We start from the raw sequence: 20,242 nt of genomic DNA on the forward strand, positions 1-20,242 counted from the left end.
AATGCCACGAGCATTTGTCAGTTCCGGACTGAAAAGAACAAAACACTTCATTGGGTTTTAAGTTAGATAGTTACCAGGACTGGGCAATACGGCTGAATAATGTATCATGATAAACAAGTATTACATATCAGTTGATAATGATAATTATAGACTGTTCTTTTTTAGACGATCTCCATGAAAAAAAATGGGATGACTGAAGAGTTATTTACTATAATGAAAGTATCCTGGAAAAATGATAGACAGACTTCTCGTCAAATGTGGTCTTAAGAATGGCCGTTAATGAGGATTGAGTACCATTGTTACCCTCCGCTTGGATGACGATACTATTCTATCCGCCTCAGCCAGCAGTTAAGTCTGAGTTTGCCAGGACTTTTACGAGCGTATTCAGTCATTTTTATTGACAGAAGCTCTTAAAATTCAAGACGCTGGCCTCTGAATATCGGACTGCCTCGAGTTGTTTTGAACATATAAAAATCTGTGATCATCAGACCTCAATGAAAGCTGACTAACGCAGCTAATTGGCCCACAGCTCAGCGAGATCAACTTGTTTATTGCTTGTTTGCTGTTTGGGGAGCTGACATTACTCCAGAGAGTCGTCTCATAACTGTACATCTTCAAGCTTGTCTTGCACTTAGTTACTATTGCGCAGTTGTTTTTTCAGGGGGGGGCGGGGGGGGGGGGGGTTGTGCTCTGACTCTCTCCATTATATTTTTGAGTATTGAATCAAATGCAGCTTGATGGTATTATAGCTAACATGTCTGATTCACAGTTCCAATATTGGTTTGAAAACCGGCTGCGGCCCTCCTGAGTGGAAATCAAATGTTCTCCCGGTACGTGCATTGGTTTTCCCCTGGTATTCCGCCTTCTTCACACATTCCGAAAAAGATATTCTGGGTTAATTGTACACACTAAATTCCCCATCAGTATGAAAGGTTGTTAGTCTAAATGTCCCCTGAGACTGGCCAACAGTGAGTCCAGTGTAATGTATATCCCGTATTGGAGGACAAGCAAGACCGAAAAATAATGTGATTGATTCAATTGCTTATTCATTTGTCTCATGGTCTTTATACTGCAGGTTATTTACTCAGCACAGTATGTGTTGGTGTGATCCTGCAGATTCTCTGTCCAAAAGCATAGCCCTGTCAGTTCGTCTTTCTCGTCTACCAAAGGCCCAGATACTGAAGTGTAAGGCAGATGTGCAGAGCAGTTGGCCACCGGATAATAACCCAAGTGATTATATGCGCCAAGGTCAATCGCCTGGTTTGTGCGTGTTAGTCACCGTGCAGTTGTGTTTTGTTCGGCCACCTCACTTGGTGTGCGGCGGGACTGGTGGTGACAATGCCACCAATTTTTTCGTCTCACTTCCATCCAGCCATCCGTAATGTCTCATAAGAGTGTAACAAATAGGAAAAAGGTGTACGCGCTAATGCAGGGGTGTCAAATGTGCAGTCCGCGGGCCGGACTAGGCCCACGAACCGGCCCGTGAGATGACTCGGTAAAGTATAAAAGTAAGTACGGTCAGACTGGAGAAACGGTCTCCCCAAGATGTCACACAAGCTAAATCTCTAAAATTATTGGACTACACTTTTACCATAACCTTGATTCTTTTTATTTGTACAGTGAAGTTTAACGAGATAGTAATTCTGGAAGCCTTTCAATCATTGTGGCAAATTTCTTGATGTTTAAAAGCAATGCTCGGACAAGCAAAGCAAGTTGTACCAGAAATTAGCCTGGATGTCACTACAGCCTTGAGTCATATCGTGCAAATTAAATCAAAGAGAAATGTGTTAAATTTGACAGATATTCAACGACTGGTAACACAAACACATATGAGAAGGACTAACATCCTTCTAACTTCATAAATTAAATTAATTTCAGCACACAATGCATTCTGGGAACTATATACATGCAAAATGGGTAGATATGACACGCCCGAGCCTATGGTGACGTTCAAGCTCGTACGGGGAAAAAGTTGCTACTCTTCATATTCGTGAATGTCACAAAAGCATACAAACGAAAAAAAAAAATCCAGGATGCATTTTCGATAATGATAGTGCACGCTTCGGCATTGACATAAGCAAATTATGACCTAGTTTCAATGCAACGTACATTGCCGTTGATGATTTCCAGCACCAACGTCTGTAAACTGGGCTGCTACTTATGGCAACTGAAGCGCTCGTGCATTTGTAACAAGCTAATAGCTGCTGACCGCTGAAGTCATCGAAAGTGGGTCATTACACCAGAGTTGACATTAGCATTAGCATCTAGAGATTCACAATGGGAGGGGGTCGTAATCTGGGCCTGTTCGGCTCAGTCTTATGTTTTTTTTGTTTTTTTTTTTTAAATTGTCTTCTTTTTAATTACAGTTTAGAACATGAAAGTATCGTTTTTGACATGATGTCATTATTTCTTCTGAGTGAGCTTTTCTTGTTCTTCTGTCATGTACATCAGTGGTCCTCAACCTTTTTTGTGCCATCGACCGGTTGAGACAGGTACATGCTGTTCGCGGACCGGCAACTGTTGTTTTTCTTTGTTGATTAAGATGGCCCGCAAATGGCAAAAATCGGTGTCATATTGACACCAATTGCTTGAAATTATATATCATGATTTTACCTCTCCGGCCCACTCGGGAATAGATTTTTTGTTCATGTGGGCCCTAAGTTATAATGAGTTTGACGCCCCTGCTGTAGTGTATTGAGACATTGCAGCGTGGTACATTATTTTTTAACATTAAGATAAATATTTGACTCAGCAGATGCAGTTCAGCCACTCCGAAACTGCCGCGGCTTGTTGACAGGCTCTAAAATATAGAACCGTCCATAGCTTCTGTTTATGTTAGAATCTAATTTGATACTGCACCGACAACCTTGAGATCGTTCAATGGCCACAATCTAAAAAAATAAAATTCAAAAAAGAGCCTCTCCAATGGCATTTAAATTACCTTACGTGGCCGTCACACCAAATTCAAAGTTGAAGGTGACAGTGTGTTTGCAGTGACTGCGCTACAATTTTATTTAACTTGCCCTGTAAAAGCGCATTATTGTTCTGATCCAACGATATGCCATGCCATTTCTTTAGTTACTTCAAAATGTGCTTTGTTTATACTTGACTACTTTTATTTGTTACTTTCTTCCATTTCAACAGAAAGTCTTCAAACTCATAAATTGATAACTCGATGAAACGTTTTCATCAACATGGAGTTTGGATTTTGACAAGGCTCATTTGGCTGCCCTGAAGTGTTTTATTGCTGAATCATATCAAATTCTACAAAGGTCAAATCTAACACTTTTATATGTATAATATAATATTGAGAAAGCTTGTGCCTTAATAGCTGTAAAGCTTTGTTAAATCTCAATTATTCCTTATTCTAGTCTGATACACAGAAACGTGATCACATCACTCCCATTGATGTCTTGCCATCATTGTCTATTTGTATAATTTTATTTTACACAACATGGATTAACACCACCCACTCTATTGCTCTTTGTGTCCCGATAACACTTGCAACAGTGATTTATTTATTGAAACATGAAGCTAAACACATGAGTTTCTTTTAGGTTTAATTACACTGCTTTGCCTTTCCTCCCACGATTTAAAACCAACATTTTTCAAGCTACATTTTATAATTCATTCACAATACACCAAAGTTACAGAATTTCAGCACACTTAAAATCCAGTCATAACACGCTGGTTGAAATCACTCGTTTTTTGGGTAAAGGTTCTGTTCTGAGCCACTGCTCCCGCTGCACACCTGTTAGCAAGCAACCGAGATGTGGTGAGAGGGTGAATTAAAAAAAAAATAAATCACAAAGTACAGTCAAAGCTTGGTTTTCGAACATCTCTGTTCTTGACCAAAATCGATTTTCGACCAGAAAATTTGAGATTTTTAAACCTCGGATTACGACCGAAAACCATTTTTTGACCAAACTGAGCAAACCCGAATACGCCACTTAACTCTTCTCGGCTTCCTTACATGTGGAAGCGACGCTTCCTCGTGTAGTGTTCATTGTGAGCAGACATGTCTGTTGGGATTTATGTGAATCGGACTGTTTTTATGTTATTTCTGCATAGTGTATTAGCCCCTAATCACGGGCTAATAAAATAGTTTTGGATTACATACAAATCGCTTTTCGAGCAGCCTTCTAGTTGTATTCACTTCAATTCAATTCAATTCTGGAACAGATTATGGTCAAAAACCAAGGTCTGACTGTACTCATTTCATTTCTGAGCATTCCGATACCCCATGCCAGTAACCTCTGTATTATTTGATGGTCGGGGTGTCTGACATCTGTGTAGTTAAATGATGAAGGGCACGCAAGAACTAATGTTAATCAAAACATTATTTCCATTCAGGTGGTCATGATATGGGCACAAATGCCAACGTGACAAATGGAAGGGTTGGTGCGCTTCACCGAACAGAATTGCTCAGAGGGCTCAGATCCCTTCCCAGCCTGCTGCAGTCCTCATGCAAGGTCTATCCATAACGACTGAATATTAGTTTTTGCAAATCGTTAGCGGGTAGCACGCCTTGGCAATCAAGTCTTGAGTTGGGGAATTCACCTTGAGTAATTCAGCATCCTGACCACTTCTCATTTCCCTCTCCTCCAGTCTGAGCAGAACGTTGTTGACTGCAGCGATGTTGAATTAATGAAACGCGGGGCTCGCAGACGGCAGTCCTCTGAGATATGTGTCAGCATGCATCGCACACAGAGAAACCGTGGCCATGCAAACACTTTTTGCTCGTGATGCTCTCCTGGGTTAAGTTTTCACAGTTTTAAGCCAGGTCAGCTGTCTGTCACCCCCCCCCCCCCCTCCACCCCGCACCCTCAACCCCTCCCCCGCTGCACATTCTGTTGTAGAAAACATGAAGGCAAGACAGGCCAAGACATTCTTCATTAGATATAGTACGCAGCAAAGTTTCCTCTTTTGCTCAATCTCAGCATTTACTGTAGCCGAGAAGGTGAAATAAAACATATGCATATTTTGCTTTTGGGTAAAAATTTGGATGAATCCGATTAGCAATCTAAGTTTTACTGGTGAACTTACAGTAATTGGACATCTGAACTTTTGGATGTACTTGTCCCACTGTTCACTGAGTAGTTTCCACACAACTTGCTCTTTCCCTACCAACGAGTTGAACGGCATTCTGGCAAAACCCTTGAGGCCGAGCAATGGTGACGTACTCTTGATCACTGATGAGGTGTCAGCCGGATATCAAAATGTGAAAAGCATTATTTAGACTGGAGGATTTGTCAAAAAATCCATTCTAACTGAACATGGATATTTGTTGGTGGATTGCTCACTTGTTTTAGTGGTATAATGCATTTTAGATCCTGACAATACAACCGTAAAAAAATATTATATAAAGCTCTTCGTGCGTCGTTGATGTGGCAGTGCTCATTGCCATTTTGGGGAAAATATTTACCTATGCTTTGAAATTGCTTTGGAAAGTTTAATTAAGCTGTTGAATAATTATTTACATGTGAACTGGACGTGGAAAGTCAATACTACTAAAACTAGCCTCGCACAGATGGCAGGCCTGTCAATAGACACGGCCCATACAAGTACCAGGGAGGTCATGCGGGGATAGGCTCTATTATTTGATTTGTTGTTTCGGGTTCTGACCTGTCACGAAGATCTCGATCACCATATGATAAAACGCTTTTGTAAGATGACCACATTTACAGGGGTGTTGAACAGTATTCTTCTTTTTTTAATTTTTATTTTTTAACCAAGCTATCTTGCACTACCTGTATGTGCAGTGTCAAGTCTTCCAACACCACTAAAACAAGTGAGTAGGAAGTTTTGCATTATATTACAGTACTTCTTTTCTTTTTTGAAAACACATAATTATATATATATATATATATACATATATATATATATATTTTAGGTGGCTGGAACAGATTAATGGGATTTCAATTCATTTTAATGTAGAAGATTGATTTGACATACAAGTACATTGAGGTAGATTGTGTTGTATAACAAAAACATTCGGTGGCCCGGTGGACGAGTGGTTAGCGCGTCGACCTCACAGTGCAGAGGTATCGGGTTCAATTCCAGCTCTCGCCTTCCTGTGTGGAGTTTACATGTTCTCCCCGCGCCTGCGTGGGTTTTCTCCAGGTACTCCGGTTTCCTCCCAACTTCCAAAAACATGCATGGCAGGCTGATTGAGCACTCTAAATTGTCCCAAGGTGTGAGTGTGAGCGCGAATGGTTGTTTGTATGTACAGGTACGTGTACGCCTACCGCTCGAAGACGGCTGGGATGGGCTCCAGCACCTGCCACGAACCTTACGAGGATAAAGCAAATCAGAAAATGGATGGATGGATGGATGGATGGACAACAAAAACATTAATTATGTGCTGTTTAAAAAAATAATAATAAAATAAAAATCACATTGTTCAGAGGTGTGGGAGGCAATCATAATTAATTATTTTTGTTCAAATTGTTCAGCCTTCAATTAGTTGTCTGCAAGCCTCTAAAATTCCAACGCAATTTAACTTTGGCCATTTGAATGTAAATTGACAGTAATTCTCCCTTTAGTATCAGATAACAACTTATGACGTTAGTAGATAATTGCATCTCAAGCTGACAAGGACGCACCACTCGATGTTTTATACTGCGTTCGACCCCGCATAAACTATACTTTAGTAGTTCATCACATATCTTGACTACTCCCGCGCTTTTATGGATGAGAGGATGTTCTAACTTTTCCTGTATCAAGTCTCTATCTCACTGCCTCGGGAACAGCAACATCGAACCGACAAGGTCACTCTGGGTTAAACGCTTTCATGTCTCCTTCTCAGCGACCACTTCTCCAGTGGCGAGCACCACTTCAGCGAAGGCGGGCGGCGCCATCTCAGCGACATGTTGTTGGTTGTGTGTGTTTTCTTCTTTGCCGTGTGTGCACAGGTGCACCCTCGCCTCGATTCGCACGGATGCTGCTCCAATGTGCGCTTAGACAATTGCACGCTTGTCACTTCTCCGGAGCATGTACACAAGCTCGCTCGCATCAGTTCATGCATGTGCTGATGGGCGTGTCATTCTGAAAAGATTCATGATTCTATTGAGTGTGCACCCCTGTGTTTATATGTTCTCTTCATACACGATTATAGACACACATGCACAAAATGGTTGGGGTTCCTTTGTGTCCGGCTCAATGAGGTCACATTGTAGATGTGCAGCTTGAGTGCACTGATAACAATGCGGCTCTGTGCAACACATAACTTTTTGGATGAGCGCTGACACCCACTCGGAGGCCTACAGTCAGCCCATTGTAATCCCTATGAATAATCGTTTAAAATTGAATTAAGTTTGGTCACTGGTTCAGCGCATCCTTTGTTGTTCTTGCACAATTTTATACAAACCCCCCCCCCCAAAACTATGATGCTGCTACCGCATAAATTTTGTTACTGTGAAAGTATTTAGTGCAGTAAAAATACGAGGATGATAATTAGGTTGTGTGTATGTACACTGAAAAAAAAAGTACTTGATCATGTGCAACATTTTAATCACATGCAACCAATGTCTGAATAAAGTAAATCCAAAGGGTTTTTTTTCTTTTAGTATCTTTCCTCCAAGTAAACATATCATGCAGTTTTTAAATGGTGATTCTTTTTCATGAAGGAAAATTTTCAAATCAAAGCGACCTGACCCTGCTTGAACAAGTACAAGTACAAGACTTCGGCCTCATTTATTACCGATTTGTCTTACTGTTTATTGTGCATGTTAAATTGCTCCATGTACAGCACTTTGTATGCAGCGATGGCTGTTTGAAAGTGCTCTATAAATACTGTTGACTTGACTTGACTTGACTCATTACGGATGGAGATGATCGGGAGTACAGACAGGGGACTCACGGAGGACTTCGTGTACTGGTGCCCGGAGAACCACCTCCAGATCAACCCCAGGAAAACTAAGGAGTTGGTTGTGGATTTCTGCTGGAAACTGTTTTCACCTGCACCGATGAGCATCCAGGATACGGACAAAGAGAGGGTGACCTCCTACAAGTACCTGGGTGTTCTTCTCAACATTAAACTAGACTGGTCTAAAACATGGACGCTCTCAGGAAGTGGCTGCTCAGAAAACTGAGGTCTTTTGGAGTTTAGTGGTCACTCCTTAAGACCTTCTATGACTCTGTGGTGACCTCAGCCATTCATTATGGCATAGTCTGCTGGTCAGGCAGCATCTCAGTCCGGGACAGAGAGACACTGGTCAGGAGGGCCAGCTCTGTCCTGGGATAATCCCTGGACACTCTGGAGGAGGTGGGTAACAGGAGGATACTAGCCAAGCTAAAAGCTATGATGGACAGGCCCTCCCACCCCCTCCAGGCCCCCCTGACAGCACTGGGCAGCTCCTGTAGCCAGAGACTGATACAACTGCGCTGCAAGAAGGGGAGGTACCGCCGCTCATTCTTGCCGACTGCTGTCAGGCTATTGAATGAATAGATGGACTGAACACCTGGACTCACCCCCACTCACCCATTTTTAATATGCTTATATTTATATTTTATAATTTATATTTATTTCGACACATTTTGTTCTTCTACTTCTCCCTTTCATAATTTTGCTGCTGTAAATTGGGAATTTCTCCATTGTGAGACGAATCAAGATTTTCTTATCTTACTTGCCCCCACTTGTTAAAGGTGCCATGCCGTCAAGTTTTATATCCTTTTGTCAAGTTTGCAAAATAATTTGCAGTGGAAATGAGCAGGGTGCCCTTTTCTGGGCTATTTTTATTGGTCAGAATAACTCACTTTGAACGGGTTCCTCATTAATATTTAAAAAAATAATCAATATGTAAATCTGCGTTGCTCCGATTGGGGCTGTGTTCTCTTTAACCCTTTCGGGGACAGCGGTTACTACAGTGGATAGCTTATTATGTTATCAGGTTACAGGGTGCAGGAAAGGGTTAATTTGAGATGCACAGCCTTCATCTGTGGGCTCCCTGTTGTGGCCGCCTCTCTTCTTTCTGTCTTCGAGTCAGTGTGTTTGGCCAATTTTATGGAGGATGATTTTGTCAACCTTCTTTCACCCATGCTACAATACATTTCCAGAAGGCGTGCAACAAAAAACCCGATTTGAACTGGAAAATCAATTTTGATTTCAAAGATGCGACTGCGTCAAATTGAACTGAATCGAACCGTTCCACTTTCAGATATATCGAGATACGCATCCAATTGTCTTTTATGAGAGAGATATATGCCACATTTACAGGCCTGAGAAGTTCCTTTATATGTTATGTAAAATTGCAAACAGAAATTCATTGCATCATTCCCTCTCAAACGATCCTGCTAAATGGAAACATATATGTACGGTCGTTACGTATTCAGGATATTTAAAAATAAAATAAAATAACTGTATTTTGTTACAGTTACAACCCCCCCCCCCCATTTAAAATAAAATAACTATTTTGTTACAGTTACAACCCCCCCATTTAAAAAAAATAACAATTTTGTTACAGGTTTGTTACAACCCCCCCCCCCCCCCCCCCCGCGCCCCCATCATTAGGTTACAAGTAAAAGATGTGGATCATTTTGCAGGATTAAATTTTTAATGCGGGGAGAGAGCTCGCACAGTCGAAATCTTCGATCACCCGCTCTTGTTCGCCAATTAGCAGTAGATAACTGCTCACAATATTGCTTGGTGGTCATCCTATGTTAAGGTTTTCGTTGGCCAATGATTACATGGGACACGTTACTGGCTGGACGACATTAGTTTGATGATTTTAAAGATGAAAATTGTGAAACCATGCAAAAAAATGAAAGCATTTGACAGGATGGGGCATTGCATGTGAGAGTCTAAGAGGAAGATTAAGAAAAAAAGATGAGCACGCTGGCATCGATAACTGCGGTGAAACAAGGTAGTAGAATGAAAAAGAGATGCTCACTCTTGTTCGGGTTTAATTAACAATAATCCCAGGGGCAGACGTGTGCATATTTGAGATAAAGTGAGTGCATGTGTGGTTAGCCGCAGTACAGTCACTTGTGTGGACATATGTGTTTTGAAAGCATTCATGCAATCAACACTCATTAGGCTTTTGTTCTTGGTTACCAACAAAAAGTAAATGTGTGGGCAAAATGCTGCTTTTTATGATGGAGTGCAGTGGAACCTCCAAGTTGACCACAGTCTGCTCTGGGACTCGTTCTACTTCCACTGTTCGGATTTCAAAGCCTTTGTTTGTGCGAGTGTGTGTTTACGACCTCGTAATGTGTTGAAGACTCTTTGAACCGGAAAGTTTTTCCAAACCTTTGATTGGTACTGTCATTTCATTATCATAGCTACGTATCCATACTTAAAGGTTCTTAGTCGTATTGTTCTCTCTTTTATCATTTTGCTGAATAGCAGAAGAGCTGACCTCTTAGTTGCCCACTCCGCTAAGAGTGAGAAGCTTCTTTTGTGCTGACCACATCAGTTTGTGTGAGGAAACCAAGTCGGCCATTTGCTTTTACCGAAAGGAACCATGTCGTTGTGGACATCCTTCAGAGAGTGCCTTTTGACAACTGTGATCTATGTAATCAATAAATAAACGTCAATAAATGTGGCTGAGCAAACACAAACAGTTGTTGATTGTTTTGTGGATCGCACGAGTGAAAAAGGCTTGGGCTAAGATCACACGTCAATGATAAGCTTTGAATTGTGTGATACGTATTGTCTGCATTGGACAGTCAAAAGCTTAGCTAGTTACCTACTTTGTACAAGTAATTTGGAGTCATTAAATTCAATACAAATCGACAGCAGTAATTATAACAAGCTGATGGAGGTGAAATAAGTTGTAATTGTATGTTTGTTTTTTAAGACAAAGCACGGAAGAAAAACATGCCTCGTGAGTCATTGTTTCAAATTATTTTGAGGCTGAAGACAAACAGAAAAAACAAACTATTTACATTTGGAAGCTTGTTTCTTAGACAATGATTCATATAGCAGGTCATGTCTGCTGGGTATCCAGAACTTCAAGCTCGAGGAAATGGAAATGGTTGTAATTTCAAGCTACCGGTAAACAAGTCCAGGTAATTTTCATGATGTCAATAAACAAACTGATGATTGTAGTGTGCACACGCAATGTACACAACTCTAAAAGGTAACATGAACATAGATGCTAGTGCTAACACAACATTAGTTGTCTTCGTCCACCAGTACTATAGATGTAGTAACTAGTAGATGATCCTATGGGTCACCATGGAAATGATTAAGATCTCATTACAAGCAATCATCAAAATATTGTCATTGTTATTATTATACAACCATGAATATGAAAATTAAAACAGGCTTTGTATGACTTGCGTCTTACCTGCCATGTCAGTGGCAAAGGTACGGTCTGGTCTCCAGCCAGTGTACCAGCCCACAACTCTTCCCCCTGAAACGATTGGGCGCTCATATGCTCTGCCACCAACAAACCCCACTGGCCACACAGACACACCTCGAGTGCTCCGCATCTAAAAAAACAAAAAGATGAATGCAAAGTCGAGAATCGGTTTTCACATCACAGTTCTGTTAATATACGCGAAGTAATAGGCAGCTTCTGTAGTGACTGAGCGACATGAAAAGAACACGACGACATTACATGACGTGGCATACAGGGTTGAACATAAATGGCTAAAATCCAAATGGTGGTTTGAGTTGAAATGTACACACGATGATTGAAATGTTCAATTCAATTCAATTTCGATTCCATATGCATGTATACATAGTCAGTCCATACAAATCTCAGGCTAACCTTCTTCTAAATCACTCATAGCTTTTAGCCCATCCGACTGTGATTGTGTGTGAGAGTGTGCTCGTGTGTCTCATTCTATTTTCCAACCATGGCCACCCACTGCTGTTCGCTCGCATAGACACCCACAGGCCAGTTGCTCATGACGAAATAACACGGCATGCATGCACATGCATACACACATACGAAAAGCGGCATTAATCGCCCGAGTGATGAATACTGTTGAGTACAGTCTCGTGCGTGGTTCGTGTAACCAGTTTTAGGATGACAAGTCATGAAAGGGGCACAGCAGCCACACGGGCAGAGGTGAACAAGGCGTCTTACTTGGGGCTTAGAATAATAGCCTTCAAAGTAACTCATATTTCATAAGAACTTGGATCGCCATTGAGCCAAAGAGAATACTGTATCTAATCATATGGGTAGTATTGGAAAGCTTAAAATAGCAGGATATGGCCCCTTTAAGCTAACATTGTTTGGTAGTTTTAAATACACAACATATACATCTCTTTGGGGCGCCACGGTGGATGACTGGTTAGCATATCCACCTCACAGTGATGTGGCGGGGGTTCGATTCTTGCTTCGACCTTCCTGTGTGGAGTTTGCATGCACTCGCTGTGCCTACGTGGGTTTTCTCTGGGTACTCCGGTTTCCTCCCACATCCCAAAAACATGCATGGCAGGCTGATTGGGCACTGCAACTTGTCCCTTGGCGTGATTGTGAGCAGGAATGGTTGTTTGTCTATGTGTGTGTGGCGATAGGTTCGCAACCAGTTCAGGGTGTCCGCCTACTGCCTGAAGACAGCTGGGATAAGCAGCAGCACACCCATGACCCTCGTGAGGATAAGCGGATTAGGAAATGGAGGGATGGATGGATACCTCTCTTTGTTTTATGTACAGTTTAATAGTAAAGTATTAAACATTAACAGCATGAACCTACATCTTTTCTGATGAAATGTTTACTATTTGCGAGTCGAATTTAATTTACTGCCCCTCTTTGCGCTCATAAGTCAAAACAAAAAAATCGAAAGTCAAATTGAGGCTTCCACCTCAATATCTCAATCCACCACTGTATGTAGGTGGATTCAGCGGTTGGTGATGAAAACATAACCTCTCCTTAGGCACTTGACTCAGGTCATCATGGACCTTCACATTACACCTTTTCTTCTTTTTAATTTCTATTTGCTCTTTTCTGCTTTCCACGGTAACACCCGTGTCCTGCCCAGGCCCCCTTGTCCACCGCCTCGGAGCCACAGCGACAGCAACTGCTTTGAAGCTCTTTCCCTCTTCTGACTAGTTCCCCCTTGAGTTCAACCTTATCGGACTTAAACCTCCATCCCTGGTTTCTCTGTAGCTGCTGCCTGGCCGCCCTCTTTTAGGTGATTCTCAAAAGACTCGAGCTCTTCCACCTTGTGGTCTCAAGGATGAAAGGAAGGCTTGGAAACAGAAGAGAAGCTGACACCGCTTGGGCAATCATCCTGGAGCGTGGATGTTGTTTGGCCTAATGGTGAAGTCCTGGTTTGACTGCTGATGAGCTATTTGAATGCATTACCTCAAAGCACAGTTTAGTTTGACACTTTAGTTCCACTGGAGTTCAGCAATGTGCATCACTACTCATGACTCAAGTAGATAAGTTCAGACTGAGCTTCATACATCTGAATACTAATGTTTGATTTCAGCCGTCACACTGCATGAGTAGGAAAATGCATCTAATTAATCTGCTTCTTTGCCGCTGCTTCTTTGTCTACAAATGCTCATTTTTTTTCACTTCCTGTGTAAAACTTTTATGTGTTACTTCTATTCTCTATCCAGTTTGTGCCACAAAGGCTCTTCACCCTTTTATCTGACAAATACATTTTGTTGCTCTTGAACCTGCATTTTCACTTGCCTGAAAAAAAAAGAAGACATCCTGGCTGCCATGGACAGCCATTCATTCATTTTCTGTTCCACTTGTCCTTATTAGGGTTGCTATAATGAGCTGGCCTCTATCCAAGCTGATGAGGCTGGCTACCTACCCGTTGGACTGGGCACAGCCACAGGGCACAAAGACAAAAAATAAAAATAAAAAAACCACTCGGTAAATGGATGAATGAATATCACCCACAAAAGTACGGGGAGAGCATGCAAACGCCACCCAGGCGTGTTCATGTTGCCTGACCCACGGACAGTTTCAGAGAATACGGGTATTCAGTTCAGTTTAGTGGACAACATTTAGCGTTTTGTTGTTGAAAGTTGTGATAGGTTAACTGATTTTTATCCTACCACTGCAGGGCATCCTCAGGTTTGCTTTGGTCGTATCAATACAAACACCTCCAGGGTAGTGGCGCTAGATTGAATTGGTCCCTTCAATGCGACAGTGCATGGGAACGAAAATAACATACACTTTTTTGTGCCAAGCTCCTTTCTCTTATGCTCAACAGTCACATGTCAAGAAGAAAGAATGAAATATTCATCCCTTTCCATCTTTTCTTTATCCTGATTCACTTTGAATTTAATGAATATGCTACGAGGTCACACTATTTACTATCTTGTTGCGGCTCACGCATCCTGCAATTAGGGATTTAGGGCTCAAAACAATGCCACGGTGAGCAGAATTGACCTGCACCACTTAGAGGAAGCACACAATTAGTTAAGTCCTCTACAATGTCATACCACAAACATACTTGACACACGCCTGCAGTTCTGGTAAGGTGACATTATTTAGGAAAATGGGAGGGCTAGTTGTGTGCTGGGAGTACTTCAACAGATGGTGCATTATTTTCCATTAAGGAAACAGCTTTACACGCACTACCATCTGCACAGTATTGCTGTCACAGGGATATTTTACAACACAAACCTCAAGTTAAGACGGTTTTTATACAAATAGGGTTAGATGAGCATGTACTCATGCTGTTATCCAGCCTGGCTGTTTAATAGGAAATTCATCAAATGATTTCACTGGATCATAAATAACCATTATATAATAGCAAGTAGAATCCATACATTTCAAAGCCATCAGAACTATGATGCTTAATTTAAAGCGCGATTTACAATTCTTCATACTACGCAATGGTAAAATTCACATAGCTATCTCCCATCTGTGTTTTAAAACCGAGAACTTAAGCGAGGCGATTTTAATCTATAATGTTATGTACATAGCTCCAATAATGTTTGCGTAGACAGTCTTTTTTTTTTTTTTTTACTGCATCATAAATGCTGCTGACAGTAAAAAAATGAAATATGACACAGAGCGTTTCTGTAACTCAAGCTGTTCCCAGAAATTCTGTGACAGGAAAGTAACTGAATTAAAAAGGAGAAAGTACATGCTAAAAGGTTTTTGGGTCTGATTCGAAAAACACACAGGCGAGTTTAAATTGAGGCAGTACATCCCCTTGATCAATGATAATTTCAGACCTCTGACAGGCACACAATGGACCAGTTTCAAATTTGCAGCCTTCCCTACACCTAAAGGGTGGAAATTGCATTGTCCTGAATTTCTTTTTATTTTATTTTTTTTGCTTGTTTTTGGAATACTAATGTAGCCTAAACTACCAGAGACAACTTCCTTGTGCTTTTTACATATTAGGCCAAAAAAATTATTATGATTTAGTCATGTGAAAACAATGTACACGTTTGAATTTTGTCTTTTTTGTCAGTGTACTTGGTGCAAGAAGCAAACAAAAAACAATGCTGATTCACAGAGTAAGTTATTCTGTGTATATCATATATATAGATGTGCTGAACACAAATGAAAAGTATAATTATTGGAAAACAAAGCTCCAGCTGAGCCACTGAATGGTACCTCAATTTTGTCATTTTTAAGTTAAATGTAGAAATTATTCGAGGAAAGCAGAACTTTCAGAATAATGCCAACTTTAATAAAGGTTTGGTTCGAATTGTGTCATATCGGGGGCTGTCTTTTACTGCGCTCAGTATTTTTCAGTGCAACAATGTGCCATCTCCCATTTCCAAAATGGCTACTCCCATGAAAACAGGTTTCACATCTCACAAAAATATATCACAAAAGAAGTTAACAAGTTAACAGAAGACTCCGAAAGTGAGTTGGACTTAAGCCAGTACATCTGCATGTTATTATTAGAGAAAGGTATTTTTCATCAACCATGAAACACGAATAGATTTGCTTGCTGTTTGGACTTAGACCAGTATTGCAGTAAACTATTTTTTTCAAATCCCATTTTGTCTATTTTCCAAAATAAATATTCATTATAAAGCCAAAATATTACATTCTGTAAGATGCCAACGTCAGAGAAAAATCACATTTCTTGCAACAGCAAATTTCAGTAAAAGAAGGTCATGTATGGTATCCATAAGAAGTAATCATTGTAATAATTTTCCTCCAAAATGACAAAAATTGAGTTTCCCCCTGCACTAGTTCCCAGCGCCCGCTTGTTGTGTTTCAGCTGTGATGAAGTGACGCATTGTACACATGAGGGTATCCAAATATGTCAGATTTAGTTGTAAGTTGTAAGCGTTTGAGGGAGGCCTACATTTTCCAAGTTAATGGAATCACAGCATCAGTTTACAGACATCTTAAACGTCATCAGATGTCAGTAAAAAGTGTGGCGTATTCATTGAACTGTATCATCAGACAAAACAGCGCTGGGGAAGCGTCTATCAAGTCAAGAAAATTGAACCATGAACTATCAAAAAACACAGGCTCAAAGTAACCTCAGATGAAAGCTCTTGGACAAAACAGCCTAAAATAAAACAGCAACTGTCGCATATTCTCCATATAAACGGCCTTGGCGATTGATGGTATAAAATCCAGAGACCTCGTGTATCCAATGTTTGTTCAAATAATCCTGTAAGTGAAGCTGAAAGATGTTTCATGAACCAGTTTTTGACTCCTCTAGATGGCACTTTTGGTTTGAAGAAAAGGGTTTAAGAAATGGCAAGCCACTGTGCTGTCAGCCCTATGCTGAACATAGAGGGCCATCTATTCATCCATCCATCCATCCATTCATCATTCCATCCATCGATCATTCCATCCATCCATCCATCTTCTAATCGCCTCATCCTCATAGGAGAGCTGGAGCCTATCCCAGGTGTATTCGGACAGTCGGCAGGGTACCCCCTGAACCGGTTGTCAGCCAATCACAGGGCACACATAGATGAACAACCATTCATGCTCAAAATCACACCTAGGGACAATTTAGAGTGTTCCATTAACGTGTCATGCATGTTTTTGGAATGTGTGAGGAAACCGGAGTACCCGGAGAAAACCCACGCAGGCATGGGGAGATCATGCAAACTCCACACAGGAAGGCCGGGGCGGGAATCTAACTCTGCACCCCTGCATTGTGAGGCAGTCGTGCTAACCAGTCGACCACCATGTCGCCGAGGGCCATCAAGAGGAGTCAAAAAAATGGCTCATGAAGCATCTTGAAACTTCATTTTCCCATCACTACCTGAAAGATTGGCTTTTGCTCGGTGGGCAAAAATTACTTTTTTTGATCCTGATCCGCTCAGAAAAGGTCAAGGCTCATATCATATCATTGAACGTTTTCTATATTTAGAGGCAAAAGTTATGCACCAAACACAATCTATGATGCCATGATTGTCAGGTGCTACGGAATGATCATGAAGCCAACTGAAACACTGTTTCCACTTGTCTGACTTCAGAAATGGAGGTCAGATACATCAAATTGTCCACTATATCTTTTCGCACAAGGAGAAATGACAAGCAAAAGTGCTGTCGATAAAGTTGCACCATATAACATTTCAATGTCACGATTGGTGAACTAGCACGGCGGTGTACAAATACATAGTCTGGCTTCACAAAAAGCAACAAACAGTTACCGATGTGTTTTTTGGGGGACTGATTCAAATGTACGCCTAACGTGTTTTTCATATGCCATATTCTAATCATGAACCACGTCATCGCCGTAGGAATGGAACACATTTGTCGAAAGAGGACCCCATATTGCCAGGTTCCGCATATATAGCGATGAATTGCTTTGAAACACATTAGTCTTTGTTAAAATAACATCCAGTCTACTGCGTGCACTGCTGCCACTGCGCGTTATTTGTACTTGAAAAATACAACAATGGATATATAATTATGTCCGTAAATTTATGTGGTTGGTTTGAACAGATGGGAGCTCAATTTATTATGATAAAAAAATCTGAATTTTGATTGCTGTTGAAGAGCAAACGGGAGACAGGAAAATGTAATTCCCGGTACTCTCATTATATTTACAGAATTATAATAGGGATCGATTGATGAAATGATTAGTACTTTACGACCACTCGGTCTACTTGCACTTTGGAGTGCTGACCATAGCTTAGCTTCTCTGATCTGTGTTTAAACATCATTGATGAATCTGTAAAGGATTCTGCTACACATCAGTTTAGCTTTTACAGCTGGGAGCCGACGGCCGACAATGATGTGTATTAAGAATTCTCAGTAGCTCCCATCTCATTATCGCTTCACCTGAGGGCAAACGCTACCCGGCAATAACAAATCATTCATCTTTCCTGCACATTAAATGACAGGCGCCGAGTTGTGACAAATGACACGGCTCAGTCAGTAAACACATGTGACACCCAGGTAGACTAAAGAGGGTGCAGAATAATGTTCATTGGACCCACAACCGGGACACAACATCTCAGAGCAGTTCAGGGCTATCAGATGATCAAATCTGACTTCTTGCCGGTAAACAAATACTGTAGATGAGATATGAATTGTGCATACGTTTCGTAATGTAGTCTACAAAATCAAATCCATCAATTCCTCCCTGCTGCACCGAAGAAATAGCTTTGCGGTGTTTGTGTACCACGATGAGGGTTTGGGTATGATTTCAATCATGTGTATTTTTATCTTTGTGTTATTAATATGCATGGAAGAGGCTGTCAGAGGACTGAGGGAGGATGGTGGTGGTGGTGGTGGGGTGGGGGCGGGGGGTGCAACTGAGCGAGGAGAAAATGAATGAATCAAATTAAGAGGGGCTGGGGATGAGCTCTGAAACTGGTATGCAATGGTGCATTATATGTGTGAAGGTTGAATGCTTCATGGGTTTATGCGTTTAAACAAAATAGATGAAGGTGATTTCATACTGTGTGCTCCTACTGTGCCTGCTTCATGAAGTGCAAGCTCTATTTAAAATGTCTGTCTGTAAAGAAATCAGCAGTTCTTTTTGAATGAAGATCGGGAAGACTTTTTTTTCCTTTCTTTTTTAAGGATGCATTTTAATAACCCCAATTAATCCCGATGAGTTGTACAATGATCATAGGCAGCATTTTACATAAATAAATGACGCCATGTACCAGAATTTCATTTGCATAAGAACAGAGATGAATGTGGATTAATTGCAGTTTTAACGCAGATGTTTCTCTGCAGCATTTCTGCTGCTTTTTTTTTTAACCATTCTGTTGAAACTACACAGATGAAAAGTAAATGTTATGCTGATAATCCAGCGGTAGCGGTAGCAACCTTGCCAAATTGATGTCTGGGACAGGCAAAGCATTTTGGCAGCTCGGCCGATGTGCCAACCTTGTGATGCAGCACATAAACATAGCTCCATTTTAGAACACGCAATTGAGGCTTGCCTGCTTGGTCTTCAATCATTCGGGGCGAAAGGCAGACAAAACCCACCACCAGTTCAGTACACGTTATCATATTGTAATTATTTTATTTTATTTTTAATCACATGAGCAAAATTGCGCAATCTAAAACATTTGTTTGTGATCAATAATCCCAGGATGCATTAAAATACAAAAAAAAAAAGCCCCAAAGGATTTTAAATGTAAAACTATAAGAACAGAATATCACATAGGAACAAATAACCTTGTGAAAAAAACATACATTTGTGCGTTGTATCAAGAAACACAAATCTAAGTGCAGCTCTATGTGTATTTCCCCAGTGTAGTTTATCTGTCATCAAAGCGTACGATAAAGGTAAAAACACAGAATGTGTTGAGAGACATGGGTAGAATGATTGCACTTCTCGTGTCAGCAGCCCAAAGGCTGGCTGTCATTTCGCCCTTCCGCTTGTGCACTCCTGCCAAAAAGGCAACCCGATGTAGGCTTGCAAATGGGTCACATTCAAGTCACTCCCAACTGTCCCCGTACATGTGCGTCCCCTCTGAATTTATCTTTCATCGTTATGAAGAGCTCAAATTCAGATTTTATGTCTTGGACTGCGCTGACGACGCAGCCAATCGGGAAACACTTGTCTGACATGAGCAGCAGTAAGTAATAGTGGGGTCAAAACGAAGAGTAGGATGCCTTATGATCAGAAAAGTCCTCGATCTCTCTCAATGTTTGGTTGTCAAAAGAGGTTACGGCAGCCTCATTAATTGAAATCTTTCCTTCGAAGTCATTGTCAATTTTGAAAGTGCATTAGGAATCTCAAGAATCAACAAATTCAAAAGTTTTTGAATCGGTCATGCAATTTTGAACAATTAATAGTTCTGCCACTACTACATTTGTTTATATTAAGTCACGGCGCCAAAGCTTTTTGAAGAGTATAAAATTGTGACCTCAGTATCCTCCAAAACAACCAGAAAAATGTCTGTAAAATGCTGATAGTA

The 20,242-nt window shown here is 41.0% G+C and overlaps 1 protein-coding gene across 1 annotated transcript in view; it reads right to left on the reverse strand.

The window, feature by feature from the left end:
• Window positions 1-20,242, reverse strand: part of b3gat2 (beta-1,3-glucuronyltransferase 2 (glucuronosyltransferase S)) — a 48,974-nt gene that overhangs the window by 12,249 nt on the left and 16,483 nt on the right. Inside the window, exon 2 of the mRNA XM_086121629.1 lies at window positions 11,292-11,436. Within this exon, the coding sequence (XP_085977755.1) occupies window positions 11,292-11,436 (145 nt within the window). The remainder of the gene's footprint in view (window positions 1-11,291; window positions 11,437-20,242) is intronic.

This window comes from Hippocampus guttulatus, chromosome 10 (genome assembly GCF_054856545.1).
Source record: "Hippocampus guttulatus isolate MCC_2025c chromosome 10, RoL_Hgut_1.0, whole genome shotgun sequence".
NCBI lineage: Eukaryota > Metazoa > Chordata > Actinopteri > Syngnathiformes > Syngnathidae > Hippocampus > Hippocampus guttulatus.